The sequence below is a fragment of the Pelophylax lessonae genome (genome assembly GCF_965119305.1).
Source record: "Pelophylax lessonae genome assembly, chromosome: 3".
Classification (NCBI taxonomy): Eukaryota; Metazoa; Chordata; class Amphibia; order Anura; family Ranidae; genus Pelophylax; species Pelophylax lessonae.
In genome coordinates, this window is record NC_138770.1 from 442,133,734 (window position 1) to 442,158,406 (window position 24,673).

The 24,673-nt window shown below is 41.6% G+C and overlaps 1 protein-coding gene across 1 annotated transcript in view; it reads left to right on the plus strand.

The window, feature by feature from the left end:
- Positions 1–23,133, plus strand: part of ECT2L (epithelial cell transforming 2 like) — a gene marked incomplete at both ends in the record, with an annotated part of 92,632 nt that extends 69,499 nt beyond the window's left edge. Inside the window, 7 exons of the mRNA XM_082252405.1 lie at positions 2,791–2,938; positions 3,813–3,886; positions 8,888–9,044; positions 11,095–11,160; positions 15,266–15,354; positions 19,564–19,736; positions 23,003–23,133. Of these exons, the coding sequence (XP_082108531.1) occupies positions 2,791–2,938; positions 3,813–3,886; positions 8,888–9,044; positions 11,095–11,160; positions 15,266–15,354; positions 19,564–19,736; positions 23,003–23,133 (838 nt within the window). The remainder of the gene's footprint in view (positions 1–2,790; positions 2,939–3,812; positions 3,887–8,887; positions 9,045–11,094; positions 11,161–15,265; positions 15,355–19,563; positions 19,737–23,002) is intronic.
- Positions 23,134–24,673: the final 1,540 nt, after the last annotated feature.

A 24,673-nucleotide genomic window follows, 5' to 3' on the forward strand; every position in this document is an offset into this window, starting at 1 on the left:
CATGGGAAGTCATCCCCTATAGACAGTAACCTGGCATGGCAAATTGCAAATCCAAACAATAATTCAGAAATAGGGTAACTTCCATAAGAGCCATATACGTATACATATATAAGAAAACTGCCCAGGGGGGGGGGGGGGGAGACAGGATTTATATTAATCTATAGATTTATATGGTGTCTATAGGGCCTTATGGTATAGCAGAACATACTATGTTCTGGAGGACCTAGAGAGAAAAAGCTTTCATATATTTGGGAATAGCCAAGGGCCTTAGTTGCTGCTCAATTTATTTACTAATTTTATTTGTTTTGTCATGGGCAAGTGTGCAGCATAACTTCCTGGCACACAGTAGTGGCCATTATGCATCTCCCTCACTAATTTACCCTCATTAATAACAGGGATGATTTCAGGCTTGTTCAGATCCTAGTCCAAACCCACCTGAGCTATCCTGCCCAGAAGCTGTCACTGCACACTGCCAATCATAGGAGGCTGAGGCATCCCCTGCCCAGAAGCCGTGCATATACAAGGGCCGTATATACGTGTGGCTGCAGGGTGGGCAATGCCTCGGTCACTTATGATTGGCAGTGTGCAGTGACAGCTTGCAGGCAGGATAGCTCAGGTGGGCTCAGATTATGATCTGAACAAGCCTGAGATCCAGGGCCGGCCTTAGGTGTTCAGGCGCCCTGTGTGAGCTAATCCTGTGGTGCCCCCCCTCAGTGAGATCATCGCTAATTAACAATTGTACAGATACATGCCATCCATACTTTTTCCCCACAGTTTTCTAAAGGTCACCTGTGGACACATGATCTCTTACATTTATGCTAGCAGGTGTGCAGATGGAGTCTCCCTGCTCAGTTCTGGTGGAAGTTGCTAAAACAATATGATGCTGATTTTTGAGCAGAGATGATCACTGAAGTTAATCAAAACAGCTTACTGAAGAGCAGCTTTAAATTATATGAGCGACAGTCCAAATATTTTTGGCTCTGGATTATTAATATTTATATCCCATAAATAGCAAGATTTGTCACTCCTGTAACAGCCATTTTTCTGTTAGCTTCCTTTTTTGGCAAAAGATTGCACAAAAATGACATTTAGTAGTTATCCTGTTAACCCTAATCCACTCAAATTACCTCCTTACTCCGCTTCTTCCCTTATTATTTTTAGTTTTCTTTTTAGTATTCTATTTCTGCCCATTTTTTGTTTTACTATTAATATCTACGTTTGTTTTCATTTATTTGTTGTTATTTTTTTTCATTGCTGCATATAAAATTGTGTAAGATTTAAAAGAAAAAAAAAAAAAAAAAGTGTGCCTATTTCTCATTTGCAAATAACTGCCATGCTTTGCACAAGACACATCATTTTAGTGTCAATTTAAACAGGATAAATTACAGAATAAAATGAATACAGTAAAACCTTGGATTGAGAGTAACTTAGTTTGAGAGCGTTTTGCAAGACAAGCAAAATTTTTTTTATAAATTTTGACTTGATAAACAAGCGATACAAGTAGCGTAATGTCACAACTGAGTATAAAAGAGAAGAGAGGCGCCTCTAAGTGTAGCAATATGGTTACATTTAATGAAGGTACAACATTTAGCAACTCACATGGTTGATGATTAAAACAGGCACATCTAAATATGTGGACAGCTTTACCCCGGATGCCTGCATACTTAGATGTGCCTCTTTTAATCATATACCATGTGAGTTGCTAAATGTTGAACCTTCGTTAAATGTAACCATATTGCTACACTTAGAGGCGCCTTTCTTATCTTTTATGCTCTGCAGCTCTTGCTGGATTTGCTTCTAATTCCCTTGTGGAGGCGCCATTTGTGGATGGACATTTTATAGTAACACAACCTTTGGTTACCTCACATTGCTATAATCTTTTTAAATGGACTATAAACTGAAGGATTTATGAATAAGTGGTTGTGGAATGAATCATCGGAGTTTCCATTATTTCTTATGGGGAAATTCGCTTTGCTATAAGGGTGCTTTGGATTATAAGCATGTTTCCGGAACAAATTATGCTCGCAATCCAAGGTTTTACTGTACTGTTATTTACAGTAAAATTACTTTTTTTAAAAGCAAACACTGGTCCAATTAAAAACAAAAAAAGTGTTATAATGCCTTATTTCTCTACTGGTTTTAGATCATAACGCATGCAGCATTGAAGCCAATAAATCAGTATGATAGCCAGGCAATTGGCATTTGCAGTAGAAATGGTCAGCGATAGCAGCCTTCTTGATTCTTTCATGACAAGTTGCTTTAAGGCAATCAGACAGGCATTGTTTATACCTTGGTATTTGATAAAGTGGCAGTTGAAAATACCAATTTAGGGCCGATCCCTGTTTTCGACTTGATGACCTTTACGCAGCCCCTGACTCTAGTCTATCCTTTTTTCCTTTCCTGCTTTGTTCCTCCTATTACTATTTTTTTTTTTTTGCTGTTCTACCATGTAGTGCTGGGGCCATCTCCGCCCCTAGGTTGTGGATTGTATTTGTCCAATAGGTGGAGCAGGTCCCGCACTGTAGGGCTGTTACCTAGTTGTGTACATCCCCACAATCCGCTGATATCTATTTTATTTGCTGCCATTATGGCAATGCCATTTCGATTTCGATTTGTTCTTGATATTTTTGTAGCCTACTTGTACGGCCCATTTATGCTCTTTCATTTGTATTTGGAATCTTTCGCACTGCTGTCCTGTGCTATTTAAAATTGTTGGAAAACCTTAATAAACACCTTTGTAAAAGAAAATAGCAAATTGATAGTATAAAAACATGTTTTCCTTGGATTTAGGCAGCTCTTAACTGAGTTGATTGAAAGACTTGAAGAATGGGGACCTGCACAGTGTTTAGGAGATGTGTTTATGAAATTTGGATCAAAGGTGAAGATCTACACCAATTTTTTCAACAACTACACTGTGATTCTAAAAACAATTGACAAGGTACCATCAACCTCCTACAAATACTTATAATACATGTCAGCATGTTGTGAATAGCTAGATCACACCTCTTTGGACATGTACATAGTTACAACATATTTTCCTACCTGTATATGTGACTACATTGGAAAGTACCTCTTCAACCATCATAGGGAGGTATTGTGGTGCCATAAGTTATAAGGTTATTTCAACAAGATTCTGCAAAATTATTTTGTAGTGCAGCTATATTACCACTACCTACTACCGCTTATAGTAGTATTTGCTGGTAATTGTCCTAGTAAGGTGTACATGTAGTATTAGATCGCAACTCTTGAAATTATGGTTTGCTTGTCAGTTGTCCCTGCCAATACCTTGACATGCACAGTTACAAAATGTGAGGTGAGGTCGTTTGTAATAATTTACACGGGTATTACTGGTATGAAAATGTATACAGCTAAGCAACGCAGGTTTTTCTTTTCTGTTTTGCAAAATGTATGCGTTTAATTTTTTTTTTTTGCTTGCTAGCATCGTCGTACTGTATATGTTCATACTATTTTATATAGAGAATTTTAGTTTCTCCCCATACAGGCTTTCTGCAGTATATTCATATCCTTGTAGAACAATAGCTGCAATAAAAAGGAACTTGCATAATAAATAGACATTTAGTTATTAGGTTTTCAACTGTATATCCTGTGATGAAGTATTCTTTCCTCCACATCATTACATAATAAATACCCAGAAAACCTATAGATAGTGACCAGACTGTGTTCAGCCTGAACAGAAAGTTTTTCCCAGAGATCTAACCACATTGAATGTAAATTTATAAATGTACTGGTAAAGCTGTGTAGAGACAGGAAGTATAGTTAAGTCACCAAAATAATTATTTTTGTATTTGTAGTGCAGGGAAACTATGCCAACTTTCCGAGCTTTCTTGAAGAGACATGATCAAACTGTCGTAACTAAAATGATGCGGTAAGATTGCTTTTAAAGAGATGTGCTTTTGTTAAATCTGTTTTCATTAGAATAGATAAGCAACCTTTACAGACATACATACAATTCTGAAAACATGAAGGGGGAAAATATTCCATACAAATATTGCAAGAGAGATGTTTATGGTGCAACATTGGTATTACCTTATACGGTAGGGGTTAACCAGACTAAGAATGAGTGCTTCACAGTGTCTAAGACATCAAGTGCTGGTTTGTATTTATTTAAAGATTCATGGGTTAGAATAATCTCAAAGCAATAAAAAGGATTATATGTTGTGAGGATCACATGTTTTATTGACAGCAATGATGCTTCAGTAGGTGGATGGAATAAGGTCACTTAGTGGCTCAAGGAAGAAAGGATTAGGGCAGGGTAAGGAATAGAAAGTAAGGTAAAAACAAGATCCAGGTAAGGATGCACTCTGTAGTGGGTGCACTGGACTAGATTCAATGTCGCTTTCGGCCCACGTTCGGAAATCTGAGGAGTAGCGAAACATGGACCATGTGGTCTAGGTAAGAGAGAACTTGTCTTCCTTACCCGCCTCCTGCTCCAGCAGCGTTTCAAGGTCTGTGATGGAGTCCAGTTCAATGGCCCATTCCTCCAAGGAAGGTACAGGGGTTGTCTCCCAGTGACGAGGAATCGCAGTCCTGGCAATGGTCAGGAAATGCTGCAGAATATTGTTTTTGATGGATCTGAAGGGTCCAGGTATCATGGACAACAAAGCCACTTCAGGAGAGGGTTAAATTGAAGTTTCCATTAGTTGCCACAACTGGAAAATAAGTTGACAGAATTTCCAGGTGGAGGGGCAATGCCACCAGATATGTGTCACAGTTCCCTCAGAAGCATGGCAACGCCAGCAGTTGTCAGGTAAGAGACGTACTTTTAATGTCATTGTATATATTATAAATAGTGGTGGGGGAATATGCTCAGGTTTGAGACGCCAAGGACTCAGTGAATCTTGTTTGAAATTAGGCAGACCTAAACTGAAACCAATATGCAGCATGGGAGGCTGGAAAGCAGTCAGAACTCCTGATCCTCAAACTTGTTCTGGGTTGGTGATGCATAACGTTTTAAAGTAAGTGAAGCTAGGCAAATGTTCTCATTAAAAATAAGCCGAAGCGGTTAAAAAAATTTCTTTTTTGTGTAATGGAATTGTAATTCCATTACACAAAGCAGCCCAGGACCTCCTTTTCTCGGGTTCCCCTCTGATGCTCCTGGCACCTTTTCTTCTCAGTGTGCCACCATAGGAATCTGTGGGCTCGATCCTGAGCCATGCTGCCTGTGTCCATTAACACAGACAGTTCAGTTCAGCTCAGCTCCACCCCTGCTACGCCATCACAGGATTTGACTGACAGCAGCAGGAGTAAACATTTTTTACTGGTAAGCTTAATGTTTTGATGTATGAGGGCAGGGCAGTGGGTAATCATTCTACTCTTTTCACCTAGTAAGGAAGATTTAAGTGTGCATTTTGGAAGTGTTCCATTTAGGGGAAACCTGTTCTGAGAGAAATATATGGGCTGCATTTTTTGCTAATGTCTTTCTGAAAATTCTTGTTGCCTGGCACCAATACTTTGCCTCTCTGACTTGTAACAAATATGCAGCATGGGATGCTGGAATGCAGTCAGAACTCCTAATCCTCAAAATTGTTCTAGGTTGGTGACTCAAAACATTTTAAAGCCTAAATCCAGCTTTCAGTTAATTTTTTTTTAAATCAAACTAATCCAAACCAACTATTTGTTTGACTAACACATGCATCCCCTGTCACTGCTGTATAAAGTATCAGCTACATACAGTATACATCGCTGTGTTCTGGCAGCAGGATGAGAGCTTCCCGTCTGCTGCTGCAAAAAGTCAAAATCGGGCTGAGTGCTGCTCTGCCAACAGGAACGGTGCTACCTATAGGCAAGGTAGACACCAGCCTAGAGTGCACATCAGTAGGGGGCACTATGTGGAGAGCAGGCACTGAGAGAAGATGAGCGCTCCGCTCTCCAGCTACCTACATGACAGGAGTGACGCTGCAGTCACTCCTGTCATTCTGAACACCGCACAGTGCAGGCTGAAATGGCTGCTGGGGGGAGAATTTGCCCCCCCCCCCCCTTTCTCAATCTGCGAGGCTGGATCTCCTCATGCTGCCAGCCAGGCTCTTGTTGTGTGGGCAGAATGGGGATGCCGCCAGCTTTGGAGATTTTGTCTACCTGAACTGCCTGCTCACTGGCCCACATGTCTAAAATGGCTGCCTGAACCACCTGCCACCCACCTGCATGTCTGAACTGTCCGCCTGCCTGCCGACACTCAGAGGGAGATATTATCCGACTAAGAGCAAGTGTGTGCTGAGGTAAGCTCGGCTGACTGTAATAAAGATATAATACTGCGCTAAATAAACAAACCCTATATCAACAGAAAAAAAGCAGCTTGCAAAAATCCTGAAATGTGGATATAAATAAGCTTAAAATAACATGCAGCGCTTTTGATAATAAAATCCACAGAAAATCAATTAGGAAGTAAAAGTTCATAAGAAGTCCACACACATATGAATGAATAGGGAATCCCAGGAACAGACAGAGTAAAAGTTGTAATTTGTGAATCCAGAAGCCACCACCAGCAAACACCAGGTGTCCAAGCCTCTTACTGGATCTGACAGACCCCCATTACAGAGATCAGTCAAGCGTGCCCAATATACAATCACTCATGTGGAGCCGATCCCAGATCCAAACATCTTGCAAATCAGGCAGCCCAGTCTCAGTGAATGACAGACCTCAGATCAGAGATATAAAAGGGAGACTCCTCATGGTATAGTACATCAGACTAAGGTTTTATTGAAAGTACAATTGGCCACTTACACAATATCCAGTAAAACACAGCATGGAACGATATGTATGCAGATCAGTAGCTCTGGACTCCAAAAAGATGGCCACCGGATCCTCCTCAGCAACAAGCACCACGCCAGCCAAGCTCCGCCTACATGTTTCGTTTTACACAAACGTCATCAGGGGTCTGTCAGATCCGGTAAGAGGCTTTGACACCTGGTGTTTGCTGGTGGTGGCTTCTGGATTCACAAATTACAACTTTTACTCTGTCTGTTCCTGGGATTCCCCATTAATTCATATGTGTGTGGACTTCTTATGAACTTTTACTCCCCAATTGATTTTCTTTGGATTTTAATATCAAAAGCGCTGCATGTTATTTTAAGCTCGGCTGACTGACTGTACCTAATTGCCAGAGCACCAGGGGAATGGGACTGGACTGGAGAGCAGGCTGGAAGTGAGAGAGGGGTTAACATGGTCGTATCCACTGATGCAGGTGGGGGAATGGGGGGGAGTCAGTGGCAGTGAAAGTTAATCCACCCCCATCCCCCACCTTGCATTGTCCTCATGGCATTGACATTTTAACTCCCCTTCCCCCCTTATGCATGGTAATGTCAGTATTATTACCCCCACCCCCCACATTAAGGGTCATAGGAGGGGTTAAATTTGAATGCCGCTGATCACTAATGTGGGGGAGGGGATTAATAATACTGACACCTGTGCTGGGGGTTATTATTGCGTCCACTGGCATCAATGTTGGTGGTTATTAATGTGCGCTCTGATACCTGTGTTAGGGTTTTTAATGTGTCCACTGATACCTGTGTTGGGGGTTATTATTGCGTCCACTGATACCTGTGTTGGGGTTTTTTTATTGCGTCCACTGATACCTGTGTTGGGGGTTATTATTGCGTCCACTGATACCTGTGTTGGGGGTTATTATTGCATCCACTGATACCTGTCTTGGGGTTTTTTCATTGCGTCCACTGATACCTGTGCTGGGTTGTTATTATAGCGTCCACTGATACCTGTGTTGGGGGTTATTAATGTTCTCCCCCCACACAAACCTCAGAGATCCAACCCTGCACCGGCTGCAGGGGGACAGCTGGGAGTGTCTGCATGAGACACCCCCCCAATAGGGGCCAGCACTCCTCACTGCCCCATGACTGATGCACGTGGGTAGTAAGCCTCTGCTTGCATTGCACCCTGTTGCCTGTGGAACACGGCTGGCGTGAGGAAGCGGGCTGGTGTTGTCACTATTTCTCTTCAGGCCAGGTCCAGAGGCACAGGTGCAGGCCTGAGGACCACGGCTGAAGAAATAGGTGAAGAGGCGCAGCAAAAATATCCACCACCGCCACCGTATACATGGGCAGGGCAAACGGTGGGGGAGTGAGGAGCGGAGCCAAGGGGGGACGGCAAAATGAGATTTTGCCCAGAATGTCAAAAATCCTTGCACCAGCCCTGTTTGCCTTTGACAGGAGGCTTTACATTTTTTGAATGAATCCAGGGCTTCCTCTGATTGGCTGAGGTGGAGATCTTGATTTCATCCACCTCAGCCAATCAGAGAAAGCCTTGTATTCATTCATAAAAATACCAGGCTTCCTGCAAATGACTGAACAGCATTCAGCTCAACTTGATTTTTTTCTGTGGATGGGATAGGAGGTTGCCATCCTGCTGCTGGAACACAGTGGTGTATACTGGATGTAGCTGATGCTCTAGGCTGGGTTCACATATATGTGACTTGGATGCCGTTAATGGACTTAATGGAGCCAGTTGACACATGTCCGGGGCAGCCGTGGTGGGGTTTTGAAAAGGGTCCTATGCATTTTTGGGTCCGGTTCAGGTGCAAATTCAGGCAAAAATTTGCACCTGAATGGGTGAACAGAAATGCACCAGACTCCGGACTGCAAAAAGCAGCCTGACATGTGTGAACCTTATACAATGGTGACAGGAGGTGCATGTGTTAGTGAAGGAAATATTTGGCTTGAACCAGCTTGGTTCAAAGAAACTATTTAACGTTAACTTAAAGTTCACAGATGTCAGTCTGGAGGAGTAGACTTTCCTATGCAGACTGCATTTGCATGCAGACCACCCTAGGTAGCACCCATATATGCAATAATGAATGTAAAATTAAAAAAATAACTAAAGTCTGATTAAAACATGCTGATGTGTCTTTTTCTCTTAGTTTACAGGAATTGCTATTATTCCCGTCTGTTCGATTTGAAGAGTATGTAAATCTTTTGTATGCTCTTCGCCTTCATACTCCTCCAGAGCATCAAGATCGCAATGACTTAAACACTGCTATTACAGAGATGAAGCAGTACAAGGATTTTATTTCACGGGTTGGTAATTTATGATGCATCAGTACAAGAAAATAGTTAATATTTTTTACAAATATGCCTGTAAAAAAGGATGGAATTAAAGCATATATAAACTCAAGAACAAAAATATAGTATTATATAAACAGTTATAATTGTTTTCTTTCATGTATTTCACCTGGTAATCCTGCCAATGACATACTTCCGGTTGTAGGATGACAACGCTCACTTACTGGACTGTATTTATGGGGGAGCAGCGCTGTCATCCTAAGCTGCTTCTAATTTGGACAGCAGAACATCTCCCTCTTATCTCCATAACAATAGGGATGTTTTGTAGTTCACACAGGTGAACTGAGCAGGGCGGGCTGGTAACATTGTTTGACATTTCAGTGTGGCAGGCAGAGGAGTGGGCATTCCTAGCTAGGCCAGGATGTTTGGCACTCACTGGATTTTTGGCAGATCAACAGGTACATTTCTGTACTTGCGACACTAAAAAAATAACAAAAAAACAAAAACAAAAAAAAATCTAAACGTGAGAAATGTGCATGTATTGCCGAGATGTACTGCATGTTTTTTTTTTTTTGCTCTGACATACACCTTTTTTGTACTTAGTTGCTAAGTTTATAAGATACCAAAACTGCATTGCTTACACTTTATTAGGAAACAGTGTTCATAAAGCAAATCTGTAGATGATTTTTGAAGTTCCCTTAGATCATTTTGTTGCTGGTTCGTTAAACACCGTAGAACAATTTAAAAAGAATAAGTGCCACCCTAAAGCTGGCCATTCACTAGTAGAGTTTAGTTCCAATTTTTTTTAATATTAATGTTCATTCAATTTTCTAATTGTTAATGGGCAGATGAGAAAATTCAAATGATCAGGATGGCTTAAACAAACAATATGCCAACAGTGTATTTTGTTTTTGTTTAGTCCATTCACTACAGAATTGAATATTAACAGCAAAAAAAATCAAAATACTCTAGAACAGGGGTCGGGAACCTTTTTGGCTGAGAGAGCCATGTACACCACATATTTTCAAATGTAATTCCGTTAGAGCCATATACTATATTTCAGGGTCGAGAACCTTTATGTAATATTCATATTCATGGGCCGCAGCTATACAGTGAGTAGATGGAGCCATGTGAAAGTGCCTGGAGTCCGGTCAGGAAGAGAGCAGAGCAGGCAGGTATGCAATGAGGCTGGAGTGGTGAAGCGACTACAGGCCTGCGAGTGATGGAGGTGAGTATAGGCCCTGAGAAAATGGTGGCCGGCTGCTGAAGGCCTCAGAAGTGGATGTGAGAGGCAGCTCCCACGGGTCCCCGGGTGTCAGAGGGGAAGGTCTTCTTACCGGGTGGTGATTGCCAAGGCCCTCAGATGCACAGCACACGAGCCAGCGGCGGTACCGCGAGTAGGCCGCGGGGTCCGTAGCGCAGCAATCCGGTTAGCCACAGACAAACTGAGGGTAGCGGTGGTAGCCCACCGTCGATGGGTGCAGAAATCTCCTTGGCACCGGGCACAGCTATGCGGATGGCGCTGGATTGAGTGGTAGACGCGGCGGAGCTCTGGGACTACACGTCCAGCGTGGCTCACGTCCGGACACACCTTCCTTTATTAAATATTTGTCTGCGAGCCAGATGCAGCCATCAAAAGAGCCACGTCTGGCTCGCGAGCCATAGGTTCCCTACTCCTGCTCTAGAATAACATTTGTCAAGTCATCGAATGTACTGAGAATGTTTGTATGAACGTTCATTTGAAAATCTAATAGTATAGCCAGCTTTGGTCTGACTCCTGATACATATTTTTGTTGCTAGAATCATGATAAAAAAATCCTCTCAACAACATGGCATTCATTATTCATGAGTGTATATGTAGATAGATAAAGAATCTCTGTTGAGATTCTCCCTCCCTTCCTGGCCTGGAGGCAATGGTGGTATCACCAGGACAGCAGATTAGACAGTTCAATAGACAGCAGTATCAACCACAGGTTTTTCTGGTCTTCCTCATTCTATTAAAAAACAGGAATCAAGTTTTGCCTTAAGAACATATTTTATTAACATGAAAATGACATTTTAACAGGTGAAAGCTACCTTAGAAAAGGACACCGAGCTGACACATCTTCAGAAGACAATCCAAGGCTGTCCTGTAAGTTGTCACTGCATAGGTATAAATTATTCCAGACCTTTTGTGACTTTACATTCAAGATAGTCTCTTCTGTGAAGTGAGGTTAAGATCTTGCCTCAGATTTCAGTTAAGAGTTTAACTTCTTTTGATTGCTGCCCTCTCAGTCATGCTGTAACCATGCATAGCCACTTGGTTGAAGAGACCCTGTTGCTAGAAGCAATTGTTTTAACAAAAAAATCTTTCCATAGTATGATATGTGCATTTACTGCATTTTATGTATGTTTTTACATGAAAAAGTCTCCTGACTGCTGCTAGGATGGAAGTTTTGTCAGCAGCCTCAGCAACATTTAGAGCTATCACTCAAATTACACTTTATAGTATTTCCCTTTGCTCCACCCTTGACAGGGGAGAGGGGAGAGAGCTGGGCCAGCACAGAGAATAATTAAACACACCCAGGGGAAGAGAGGGCTAGGGCAAGCAATGAAGAAACATCAGCAGGCTGATTAGTTACTTAAAGTGAAGTTTAAAGTGCACAAGCATCTTGGATGTGATCTTGGCAATTCCAAGTAGTCTCACAGGTGTCAATCAAGTGATACCTTATAGTAGTGGTCTTCAAACTGTGGCCCTTTGCCAACTTTTATCTGGCCCCTGAGGTACTATTCCTCCCACTGACACTAACAATTCCTTTTGCTTAAAGCAACAGTGGGGCATCATTCCCCCCATTGACCCCAATGATGGGGCACTATTCCTCCCACTAACACCAGTGATAGGGCACCATACCTCTCACTGCCACCAATAATGGGGCACTATTCCTCAACTGATAGCAACCAGGGGCCCTACTCCTTCAACGAAATACAACGATAGAGCACTATTTCTCCTACCAATCACAGGTGTTATCCAATTTTTTTAATCCTACTGACCACCAAGCCCGAGACATTGTTTGCTTCCAATGAAGCTGGGGCATTTTCTACACCAACTGGCCATAGTGCGGCCCCTCTAATGTCTGAAGGACAGTAAACTGGCCCTTTGTTTAGAAAGTTTGGAGACTCCTACTTTTTAGTATTCCCATTTACCCTTTCCCTGGCAGCTACATAAAAGTTTATGTAGGGAGGGGCAGATGAGCTGGGCCACACAGACACTAGTTCGGGGCTCCCAGAAAGGAAGAGGATTAATGACGTTCAAGGGGTTGGGGGGTTATGCTAAGAAATTTACTTTTCCTGGAGTAGTCATCTTGTCTAGCAAGATCAAAGGCACATTGCAAGTGAATAAAAATATAATTTGTTGTAAAGGAAAAAATGCTGCAGTTTTGTAAAGATGGTGACCGGGTTTCTTTAAGTTTTATGTAGACTTTAGCAGACCTACATTGAGTACATTAATTTAGTGTAGAAGGCGGTCAGCACTGACATTATAGTGGTGCTAAAGCATAAACCATTATCACTTTAATGCATCTCTTGCAAAAGTAAAAAATGTTTAGGTAACATCCATGCCCCCTCAGCCTCCTTATACTCACCTGAAACCTCACTTGCTCAGGCTCCACCCACTGTCCATGTTCAGCCACATGTCGTTGGGTGCTTGGACACTTGTGATCTGAGTCCTAACAATTAATGATACAAATACAAAACACCATAATTAGTGTCCGTTCACACTACCGCGGCACGACTTCGGGGGCAACCTGTGACGTTGCGTGCACCGCGACTTGCAAGGACTTCACATAATTGAAGTCAATGAAAGTCGCCCCGATGTCGCCCCGAAATAGTACAGGAACTATTTTCTAAGTCGGAGCGACTGGAGTCGCTTCTATTAGAACGGTTCCCGTAGCACAGAATGGACCGCGACATGTCAGGCTGACAAGTCGCCTGACAAGTCGCGGTAGTGTGAACCGGGAAAGGTACCACACAAACACCAGCTTAGTGTTAGTTTTAATTACCTTCAGTTTCATTCTCTACAAACTGGCGGTAACTCTTTTTGAATTTTTCACAGTCATAGCAACACAATGTGAAAGTGGTGAAAATAAGAACGATATGAATGTGTGTCGCAAGGCTTTCATAATATAGGTACAGGACCAAAGCACCAGAAAAGTGTAAAAAATGCTTTACTGAATTGCCCCCATTGTCCCATGACTTACATTTTAGTTTTATTTGATGGTTTATGATGGAGAGGACAGTGAAACTACTTCTATTTCTCTGCTTCTCGAAAAAACTCTTCTGGCACCTTTCTGTTTTTTCAGAAAAGCAATGAGTAAAGTGTAAAATACAGTACAGTAGCCAAGCCACGGTCATCTTTTATTGTTTTTACAACTCTATACTGATAAAAGGTGACATTTGATGGGTTACTGAACATTATGCACTATCACAGCTCTTTACAGTATCTTACATCAATTACTCTGTGGTGTGTATTGAAGTCTTGATCTAAGAGTATATAGTAAAAATTAACAAGCCATTACCACCTTTTTAAAAGCAGTAGTGGAGTATTTTACCATGTTAGCTATTGACTAATGCAAGAGGGATTGAGTGTAGGTGACAATTTTACTGCACAGCTTGGTCTGTCATCCCGTTAACACTGCCTTCTGGTGGTCCTTTATGTGGGTTTTAATGCCCAGGAGGTGGCGCAGTTTCTTTATCATGTGATCGCTGTGATTGGCTTCCGACAGCAGTCAGATGACTGGGAGCTGTGATTGAGAGCTGTTGATGACCGCTTGGTTAGTGTGCAGAGAGCGCTCTCTCAGCACACAACCTCAGGCCACCATGGCAGTCGTCATGCTAGGTATTAGAAACCCACTTTTTTTGACCCTGCATATATGCATTATGTGGTTAACAAGAAGTTGAAAATTAACAGACTTACTGTCAAGATAACCAGAATAAAGTAAAGGAAAAAAAGCCTAAAAAATAAAGCTATTGCAGCCATAACATGTATGCATTTGTAGGCTACAATATATTACATTGTTTTTGGATTTATTACAAATTTACATTTTCATTATTAACCACTTCAATACAGTGCACTTTCACCCGTTCCTGCCCAGGCCAATTTTCAGCTTTCAGCGCTGTCACACTTTGAATGACAATTGCGCGGTCATGCTACACTGTACCCATATGAAATTGTTATCATTTATTTCACACAAATAGAGCTTTCTTTTGGTGGTATTTAAGCACCACTGGATTTTTTATTTCTTACAAAAAAAAAGAAACAATTCAGAAAATTTTGAAAAAAAAAATGTTTTCTTATTTTCTGAGTAAATTTTGAAAATAAGTAATTTTTCTCCTTCACTGATGTGCGCTGATGAGGCGGCACTGATAGGCTGCACTGATGAGGAGGTACTAATATGTCGCACTGATAGGCAGCACTGATGGGCACTGATAGGCGGCACTGATGGGCACTGAAAGGCAGCACTGCTGGGCACTGGCGGGCGGCACTGCTAGGCACTGGCGGGCGGCACTGATGGGCACTGAAGAGCACTGACGGGTGGCGCTGATGGACATTGATGGGCAGCACAGATGAGCAGGCACTGATTGGCAACACTATGGGCACTGATGGGCATTGCTTGGGGGGACTTATGGGCACTGTTTTTTACTTTACCTTTCCTGGGCTTCCCTTTGAGGAGGAGCCACTGATCGGCTCTCCTCGCCGCACACTCTTCCTCATTTACATGTGACCGGCTGTGATTGGACACAGCCGATCACATGGGTAAAGGGCCATGTCATTGGCTCTTTACCAAGATCGCGATGGCCCTGTGTCCTAGCAACACGGCGTGGTCATGATCACCGCACTGTGCGCCCCTGAGAGGCTGTTCTGGTGTGCTGTCATATGACGGCGTACCAGAACGAGAGCTGCACCGCTCCGCCGTCATTTGACGGTGGGCGGGCGACAACTAGTTAAAGATGCAAGCTTTCAAGATGACTTAGATGCCTTCTTCTGGCTTAATATATTTCAATGTGTAAATGTATAAAGCCTGAAAAATGGTCTTGAAATTTATCCTGAAAGTATGCATCTTTAATTATTTAAGTTAGCCAATAAAGGGTATCAATTAAACTCCAAACTTTCTGCACCTCTTTAGAAAAAAATACTTTTGTCTTTTTCCAGAGTACATTGATTTTCTGAAAATGAATAAAATGCTGCTGCTTTCTTTCAGAATCTAATAGAGGCTAATAGACATCTTATTTACAAACAAGATGTGGACCTGCTCAAATGTGCCAATGAGGAGATAAGTGCATCCTTGAGGTAATAATATATGCATGATCTATATACTGTATATACCCTCTCTATGCACATACGACCCTACTGCTACCCCAATTTTTTTCTCAGAACTGCAGGTATGACACAACCATACTCTGTTTTAATGGTTATTGTGGGTAAATGTTCCATTTTTTTTTTCCTATCTCATAGCGCCCAGGTAACCCATGAGGTCCTGCATTCCAAATGTACATTATTTTGATACAGGCTCTCCTAACTTAACGACCAGGTTCTGTTCCAGCGACCATTGGTTGTTAAATGAGGAGCCACAAGCAATCAATATTTTAAGCATTGCTAACTACTGTACTGTACTGTATTCTGAAAAAAAAGGTCTAAACACAAAACTCCAACTCAATACCATTGTTTAAATTTGGATAAGTACAGAAAACAAAAATATAAACAACAAAAATCCTGTACTGTACAATACAATGAGGTACAGTGCCCAAAAAGCTGGTTGTAAGTCTGAGCGGTTGTTAAACAGGTAAGTCGTTAAACAAGGAGTGTCTGTACATTACCTTTCTTACACAGATGAAATTATTTTTCTTATCTTTGTATACAATATCCAGTTGTGCTGGAGAATTCAGCAGAAAGCATCAGTTTTCTGCTGATGAAAAAAAAAAAAGTAAGTTTCTGTTGGAAGTTATTCAATATGACAAACATCCCCTTTTGTCTTGCTAGGTTAATGTAATTTGGCAAACATTTAACACATATTTATGGATATAAAAGAGGATCGTTCATCATTAGTTTAATTTTTAACAGAAGCCATTGCAGCTCTAGGGTGGCACACCGATATGTTCTGAACAATGAAATAACATTGACCTTTTTTTTTACAGGGCTTAAAGTGTTACTAAACCCAGTAATTTAAAAAATGTTTATTAGCCCCCCACACTGCCAACAGCTTATAAATAATCTTTTTACATTAAAATACTGCAGCTATATACCTTGTTAGCTGATCTGTATACTGCGGTCACGTGATACTCTGCAGGGTCCTCCCGAGTCCAGAGTGTTTATGTAGGAGATTTCATTGCCTCGTGAAATCCACTATAGCCTGTGTCCTCATGCTTTTATGGGAGGCGTGTAGGTAGCCTCCTCACATACAGTTAACTGTGACAGGGCAGTCTTTCTGGCTGAGAGAAGTGGGACTACAATTGTATCATACTCACTTTCTCAAGCAGAAATGTCATATTATATGCAGATTTTCAATGTTTGTGTTTTCCTGCTTTGTTGTGAAATCCTGTTGAGGCCGTTGCTGTTCTCTGAACTTGTCTCCAGCAGCCATCTTTGGGAATCATGTTCTGATTGGGAACAAGTTTTCTCGAGATTTTGTCCACCATTTTCTGTTAGCTCTGATATAAAAGACAGAGCCCAGCCACCATTTGAGGAGACGTGTGGAATTAGTGAGGGACAAATACCCTGCTTGTGAGGGAAAATTAGGCTTTACTCAGGGAGAGTGTTTCAGCCTGCAGGGACAGAACAGGGATCCTCAGCAGTCCTGCCTATCAGCACTGCTGTTGTGCTTGTGATCGAAGATTATAAGAGACCGTGTATCTTCCTGGTAAATCATCTCTGCTGTATTGGTTGAACCTGCTTATGGACAACAGCCTATGGCAAGTAACCAATATGAAGTGAAAAAAACTATCAGCGCAAAAAATGTGACTCAGTGATTTCCAAAAAAAAATCAAGATAATTGTGCCAAAGATATATGTGCAAAACAATGATATCCGGCTGCTCACACCAAAATTGTGCTCATTCTTCACAACAAAATAGACTATCTAACAAATACAGTGTTGCGCCAGATAAATATACGTGCACGTTTTAAAATCCCTTCACCAACAACCGTGGCCTCTCACCTTATATATAGACCCAGGAATCACCCTGGGTCTACAACAGCATTACACCCACACTATGGGGGTTGGGAAGTAATACTCCACAGGCAAGGGGATCCAAAGTTCCTTTCACAGGTCTCAGGTAAAACAGTACATAAGGGAAAAATAAAAAGACATCTAGTGCTCTCTGTATAAACTGGTAAGGTAGTTTATTTAAGTAACTGGCGGCACTTCCATTCAATAGCAATCAGCAGTGCGTGCATAGCAGGCTGTCTCGTACAGATAGGAAGCAGGAGGAGATGTGACGATCGGCATGCAGGCTCCGCCCCCTATACGCGTTACGTCAGGGCTCTCACAGCATTGACTTCCTCGGTAGGGGAGGATGCAATTAGTTACTTCATTTACAGTACCATACACTTTCATTCCCTCTATAATACAGCCACGTTAATTCCCCCACTTACAGGCGGATTATCCATCAATCAAGATGTGACATTCCACCCACTGTGTTCTTTTTTTTTTTTTAGTTACTGAGCATGGAGGAGGGGGGAGGGACTGGCCTGCCATTTAGGATCTGTATACACTCCCAAATGTGTGATGTAAATACCACATGACCTGAATAGCTCAGCTCAAACCAGGAAGCTTTCTTTCCAGCAACAGAGACCAAACTGAGCATGTGCAGCTGAACTACACTTACTGTATCTTATCTGAACTTGCCCAGAGTGAATGAGCAGGAGGGGGGAGGATCTGTGCATACAGGATCACACAGCCTTTTTACACAATGCAGAGAACTAACCACTTAAGTTACACAGTGAGTATAACAAGCATGCTATTCTGCATCTATAGACAGATTTTACTGTTGTGGGTTTAGTAATACTTTAAGCTGTGCCCCCTTCTGTTTGGCATACTTTATGCCTAATTGGGTCAAGTCAAAGCCTTTGTTCTGTATCATGTGAAATTAAGCCATTGCCTTCTGTCTGTGGGAAGGAAGCCTAATAGAAGATAGATTAATTGGCCTACTTTACCTCAAAATACAACGGCAGTTATTAAAACAGGCCCCTGCCAAATGCCCAAAGTAAAGCTATGTATATAGTCTTACTGGGATGCTTAACTTCCCTGGTAAAAATGCCACCAATTGGTATGGCATTTTGTTAAAGAGAAACTAAAGGGTGAATACTTACCTGTTCCTTAGTCCCTTGTCGGCCCTGGCTCCTTCTTTTTAGTGCTGCTCTTCAGGTCTCTTTATTGGCTGGTAAGTGATGCACATGCGCAGGAGCTAGTAATGTCGGCACTCGGAGACCAGCCTGGTGGTGTACGTTTACAGCGCTAGAGAAGACAGGTAGGGGCATTTTATTGCAGAAGCAATTGTGCATGTCTCTTCTGCAAAAAAAAAAAAGCCTGCCTGCTTGCTGTTTCTTACAGTGGAGCTTCAGTTCTGCTTTAATGTGATCTCTGTTGAAAGAAGGAGTCAGAATTTGGACTGGTTGATTCTGCCCTTCAACCAAGACTACATTTTGCCTACCTAGACTTTTAATCGCGTGAGCAGCACTAGAGAGAACCTTGAGTGGCATGTTCTCATCCATTGAGGTACACAGGAATTCCTAAAATTCTTAGACTGCCGGGACATCCAAAAGCAGAACAACAGAGGGGTAGGCAACAGAGCAATAAAAAAAACGTCTGTAAATCGCGGTAAAAATCGCGGTAAAAACGCGCGAAAACGCTATGCCTAAAGGCTACATTCACACCTGAGCGTAGCGTTTTCGCGCGTTTTTTACCGCAATTTTTACCGCAATTTTTACCACGATTTACAGGCGTTTTTTTGTGCAGGCGTTTTTTGATTGAATAGATACCAATGGAAAACGCCTGTAATCTGCCCAAAAAGAAGCTCATGTACTTTTTTGAGCGTTGGGCGTTTTGCTTACAGCGTCAAAACGCTCAGATGTGAACAGGGGCCATTGAAATGAATAGGATTTGTCTTGTTGGGCGTTTTGAGAGCTGATCCTAGAGCAGAAAAACTCCCCAAAAACGCCCCAAAACGCCTAGATGTGAACGGAGCCTTAACAAATGTATACCAAAACAAAAAACAAAAACTATACTCTATGTGTAAAAAACATTTATTACAAAAGCTGGGTCTGTAAGAGAATGAAGTCATGGTTTTCATAAAGGATATGTTTAAATATATTGAGGATGACTGAATATACATTTTTTTATGTTGTACTGTAAAATCATTAAAGACATTTAATTATTATTCACTGATGTCTGTGCTGCATTATAGCTGCACTGCCACAGCTTGTTCAAACAGAGTTGTGCCTTGTATGCAAGGTCCGCTTAAACTGTCTGGATATATCAGAATGGCTTTGCTTTGTTTCCACAGGATCTATGAGCACATCAGTGACCTATGTATTTTTCTCTTCAATGATGCACTCGTTATATCCAGACGTCACATTTTCTATACACCATTTAAGCACGTACCATCAACCTCGTACCAGTTTATGGCTTCCGTTTCTTTGCCACGATTGCTGGTGGAAGACATTCCAGACACTAAATGTAGGTTCGCGCACAGTTTAATTTGGTCTCTGTAAAAATGTAAAGCACATACATTTAATTCTACAAAGGCATTCTTCCTTAGCAGGCCTAACCTTACTAGAAACCTGTGTAGAGAACACAGAGACTCTTTTTGCTGACCTCTGCTTTAGAAAATGCAAAGGAAGAAAAGTTATAAAATACAAAACTACTAGTAGCACATTTTGAGACTATGTTGTATTGGTGTGCAATAATGGTTTATGGTATTAGAGAAAATAAAGTTTTGATAAACATCTATGCAACTACTATGGAAGATTTGCACATTTTTATCTATTGTTTACACCATCTACACCTCACCAGTTTCTTTGAGGTTAGGTTATCTCTTGGTAGCGCATTGGTTCTTGTCATTCTATGGAAGGAGAGTGCCACCTTTTAATTCTTTAACAGGCCCTGTGCTGTCAAAAAATAAATTGTTTGGGGTCACAAACGATCAAGCCTGTAATTTGTATTTGAAAAATAGTAAGAATGGTCTAGCTAGCCACCTGATGTACAAAATGAGAGGCAGTGAAATGGTTTGTATTCTGTGAGTTACTTAGTCAGAACAAATTTGCAGATCTAGAAATTCACTTTAACTTTCTACATGCATGTTCTAGGGCCCCCAGATTTCACCCCCCACTATGTGAATAGGTATGGGGTAGATTGTACCCCTACCCATTGACTGCAAAAAAGGCAGTGTATTGTAAATAATGACAAGAAACGGTTTTGAGAAGTCCTTTATTAAAAATCTTCCTCCTGTCTTCTTCCTCAGATCTTCTCCCTCTTGTCTTCTCCGCTGCCAACCCGGTCCTCTACCGACGATGTCTCCCGTGGTTATGCTGACTCCGCTCTTTGTGGCTTCTTATATAGCCGTGGGGTGTGGCAATGCATGGTGACACAAGGAGGTGGGGACTCCAGGTAACGTCACCGGGTGGCCACACCCCACGACTATATAAGAAGCCGCAAAGATCAAAGCCGGCATAATCACGGAAGACATCGTCGGTAGAGGACCGGGTTGGCAGGGGAGAAGATCTGAGAAAGAAAACCGGAGGGAGAACATCGGAGGAAAATTTTTAATAAAGGACTTCTCAAAACTGTGTCTTGTCATTATTTACACTACACTGCCTTTTTTTGCGGTCAATCGGTAGGGGTACAATGTACCCCATACCCGTTCACATAGTGGGGGGCGGAATCTGGGGGCCATCTTGTTACAGGGGGCATCCAGATTACGGTAAATCCCGTACCCACAGACCCTCACAACCACCACTTAGGGTTGTCAGGAAAAGGCCCTTGTCCCCATCAACATGGGGACAAGGTGTTTTGGGGTGGGGGGGGGGGGTGCGGAGCCCCCCTGCCCCAAAGCACCCACCTCCCAATGTTGAGGGCCTTTAATCCTGGTATGGTCCAGAAGGGGGTGGGGCAGCTCGCTCATCCCCTCCCCTTTCCTGACCTGCCGGGCTGCATGCTCGGATAAGGGTCTAGTATTGATTTTGCATGGGATTCCCCGCAAAATCCATACCAGTCCCAAATGGCCTGGTATGGAACCCCATGCCGTTTTTTTTCCATTTTGACGTGGAGTTCCCACTCAAGATCCTCAGAGCGTAAGTCGCACCACAAGTCGGAACAAAAGAAAAAACGTATGACGTGGCTTAACACTGTATAAGCAATGTTAAGCAACGTTTAGCAGCCCTTCTCAGAACGCACTGCCCCTGGCTTTTTTTTGCAGCTTGAAAATGCCTATGCTACTTACAGCTTCAAAATGTCTGTGTGTGCATGAGGTCATAAAAATAACATGGAGGGGCGTTTTTAAGCTGCAAAAAAAAAAAAAAGTTTGACGCTCCTAAAAGCAGCTGCAACAACGCCCTGTGTGCATGAGGCCGTAAAGTAAACCTGTTCCTCCTTCAAATATGATCTATTTAGTATGAGGCCTGGACATTACACTGGACAACTCTGTGGACCTGCACATCTTCATTGTCAGAATGCCCTGGGGGTCACCAAAGTCTGCGCAGTTCTATGCAATTTTTAGCCACAACATAGAAGATCATTCTGTAGCCTTGCCCCCTCTGTGCCTTCTTAATGTCCAATAAAGCCACCTATTATATTTAAACCTGAAGTTTATTCTGTGTATATATTGCCTTCCCTGGTTCCTTTCTCCCCCTTCCCTATCAGCAAGGTATTTTAAAATAAAACCTTTCTATTTTCAGTCAATTTTAGACCCTGTGACATCTTCATTGGGTTTCTGTGCTTCTCTATGCAATGGATGCAGATCCTGACTAGAGGGAAGGGTCCGCAGGGTGCTTTACATAGCTTCATAAAAACATTACAGCACCAAGCCCTGATTTAAAAAAAAAATAAAATAAAAATTGTCTATGGCCAGCCTTAGTTCATAAAAAAATCTGTCTTTTAGTGAAAACCGACAGTGTATTTTCAATGCAATTTTCAATTGTGCAAAGACACATTTGATTAAATGATCTATTTTACTTGTTTGCTAATCTATATTTTAGTTATTGGTTTAGCTATAAAGATGTGTAGGCCCCTTTTTTAGTGACTCTTAATATATCCAACATAGGTAGCATCTCACAGCAGCTTAGATATATGTTTGCTATGCATAAAGCCTAATTCACAAAGCTAACACACCATCGTGAGGATTTTCAATTTCAAATAAGTGACAATATTTTTCAGCTAGGCCTATTTAGAGTTAAAAATTGCAGCCACAACGTTGGAATAAAAATACTTATCCTTGTGTTAAAGCTTTGTGAATTGAGCTTAAAGGTTTATATGTGTCAGTGCCTGATCAGTTTTGATGCATAATAACACAAAAGCCGTAGGCACAGTTCATATATTATATGAGCAAATGTGGATGACCCACAATCCATATCTATTTACACAATCCATATCTATTTACTACACACAGAAACTTTCTGACTTATTGTAGAGATTGGACAGTTGGCTGGACTTGGGCTTTTAATCACTCAGAATACACACTACTATCAGGACAGCAGAAGTTCAATGGATGGTCCAAGTTGCTAAACAGTAATGAAGCAGTCACCATTGACCATTATGCAGTACTATGAGATGGTTTTCAGCATTCTAGAGTGCTAACCTGACCTCTGGATAAAATGTCTTGTCTGACAGTAAAAGTTGAAACTATGACTTAGATAAGATCAATGGTAACAGAGTCCAGCACTATTATTAATGTAATTGTTATTGCATTTACTGGTAATTTCTAATATACCTTATTTTTTAATCTGTAGATGTAAAGAATGCTTTTGTTCTGCAAGGACCTAAGCGAAGGTGGATTTGTTCCACACAAACAGAAGAGGAAAAGGTCACTTGGCTTTCTTCATGTCAGAGTGCTATCCATGCCAGCATTGAAACAAAATAATCATAGTTTTTTCCTTAAACATATGCGTAAACCCACAATTATATGACAAAGCCTGTAGAAAAATATGTCACATTTAACTATTTATAAAAATATCTAAGGGGCCAGTCATATACATGTGGCTACTGCAGGACACAGGAGAATCTGGCCCAGGAGATGGATGGTGGGGCAAATAAACATGAGATATTTATTTACACATTTTTTTAATATAACAAATAATAATACATAAAAATTAAACTAAGAAATGTATTAATGATTTGTGTGTATTTTTACGTACAACATATCACTTTTTTTTATTTTCTCTGGGTTGCCATCAGGCTATACAGGTCCTCATGATTAGGCAAACTAATATACAGGTTGCCGTCAGGTAGGCTATACAGGTCCTCATGATTAAGCAAACGAATATACAGGTTGCCGTCAGGTAGGCTATACAGGTCCTCGTGATTAAGCAAACTAATATACAGGTTGCCATCAGGTAGGCTATACAGTGCCTCATAAATAAGCAAACTAATATACAGGTTGCCATCAGGTAGGCTTTACAGGTCCTCATGATTAAGCAAACTAATGTACAGGTTGCCATCAGGTAGGCTATACAGGTCCCCTCATGATTAAGCAAACTAATATACAGGTTGCCATCAGATAGGCTATACAGGTCCTCATGAATAAGCAAACGAAGATACAGGTTGCCATCAGGTAAGCTATACAGGTCCTCATGATTAAGCAAACTAATATACAGGTTGCCATCAGGTAGGCTATACAGTGCCTAATGATTAGGCAAACTAATATACAGGTTGCAGTGAGGGAGACCATAAACTGTCATTGCTAAACAGATGCAAAATATTGAGTTTAAACTTATCATCGCTGTACTAGAAAAATCTTTCCAATTGAAAAACAACTTGTCTGGCAATACACTCCTATTCCCTCCTCTTGCTTGCTTGGGACTTGTAACAGAAGTCGCGAGGATCGTACAGACTGGGTGCTTTCTCATCTGTATATACGTCTCAGGATCACAAAAACACTATCCCATCCATCTTGCATGGTATTGATCCAAAATATATTTTTGTTGATTTCTTGGCAATATATGGTCATTCCTGGTGGGGAGGTAACTATTCGTGTGCGCATATGCGCATTTTAATGTATTTCTGTGGGGAACAAAATGCACCGATCTGACCAAATCTAGCTACAAAACTAGCTATAAAACTTTTTTGAGCTTCAGGTGTGGAGTGGAGATGTGAACATCCACCATAGAGATAAATTCTCCCTGATTACTTAGGAGCTTCAAGCTTTGCACTACAAAACACTCAGGTGTGAATAGGGCCTAAGGGTAACCAAAGGTCACAAAATGTTGTGCAGCTGAACTATCTCATGTGATGTACTTGGATAGAATGCTGCACCTCTTAGGGGCAAGTTCCACAGCCCAACACAACCAAGGTGTTGCGAACCAATAGAAGATTTATGTGCGAAATGAGATGAGACACCAGCCCATTAAAACTGTAGTTTAAAGCTGCAGCCATCTTCTCCAAATGTTCTATGACCAAGGGGT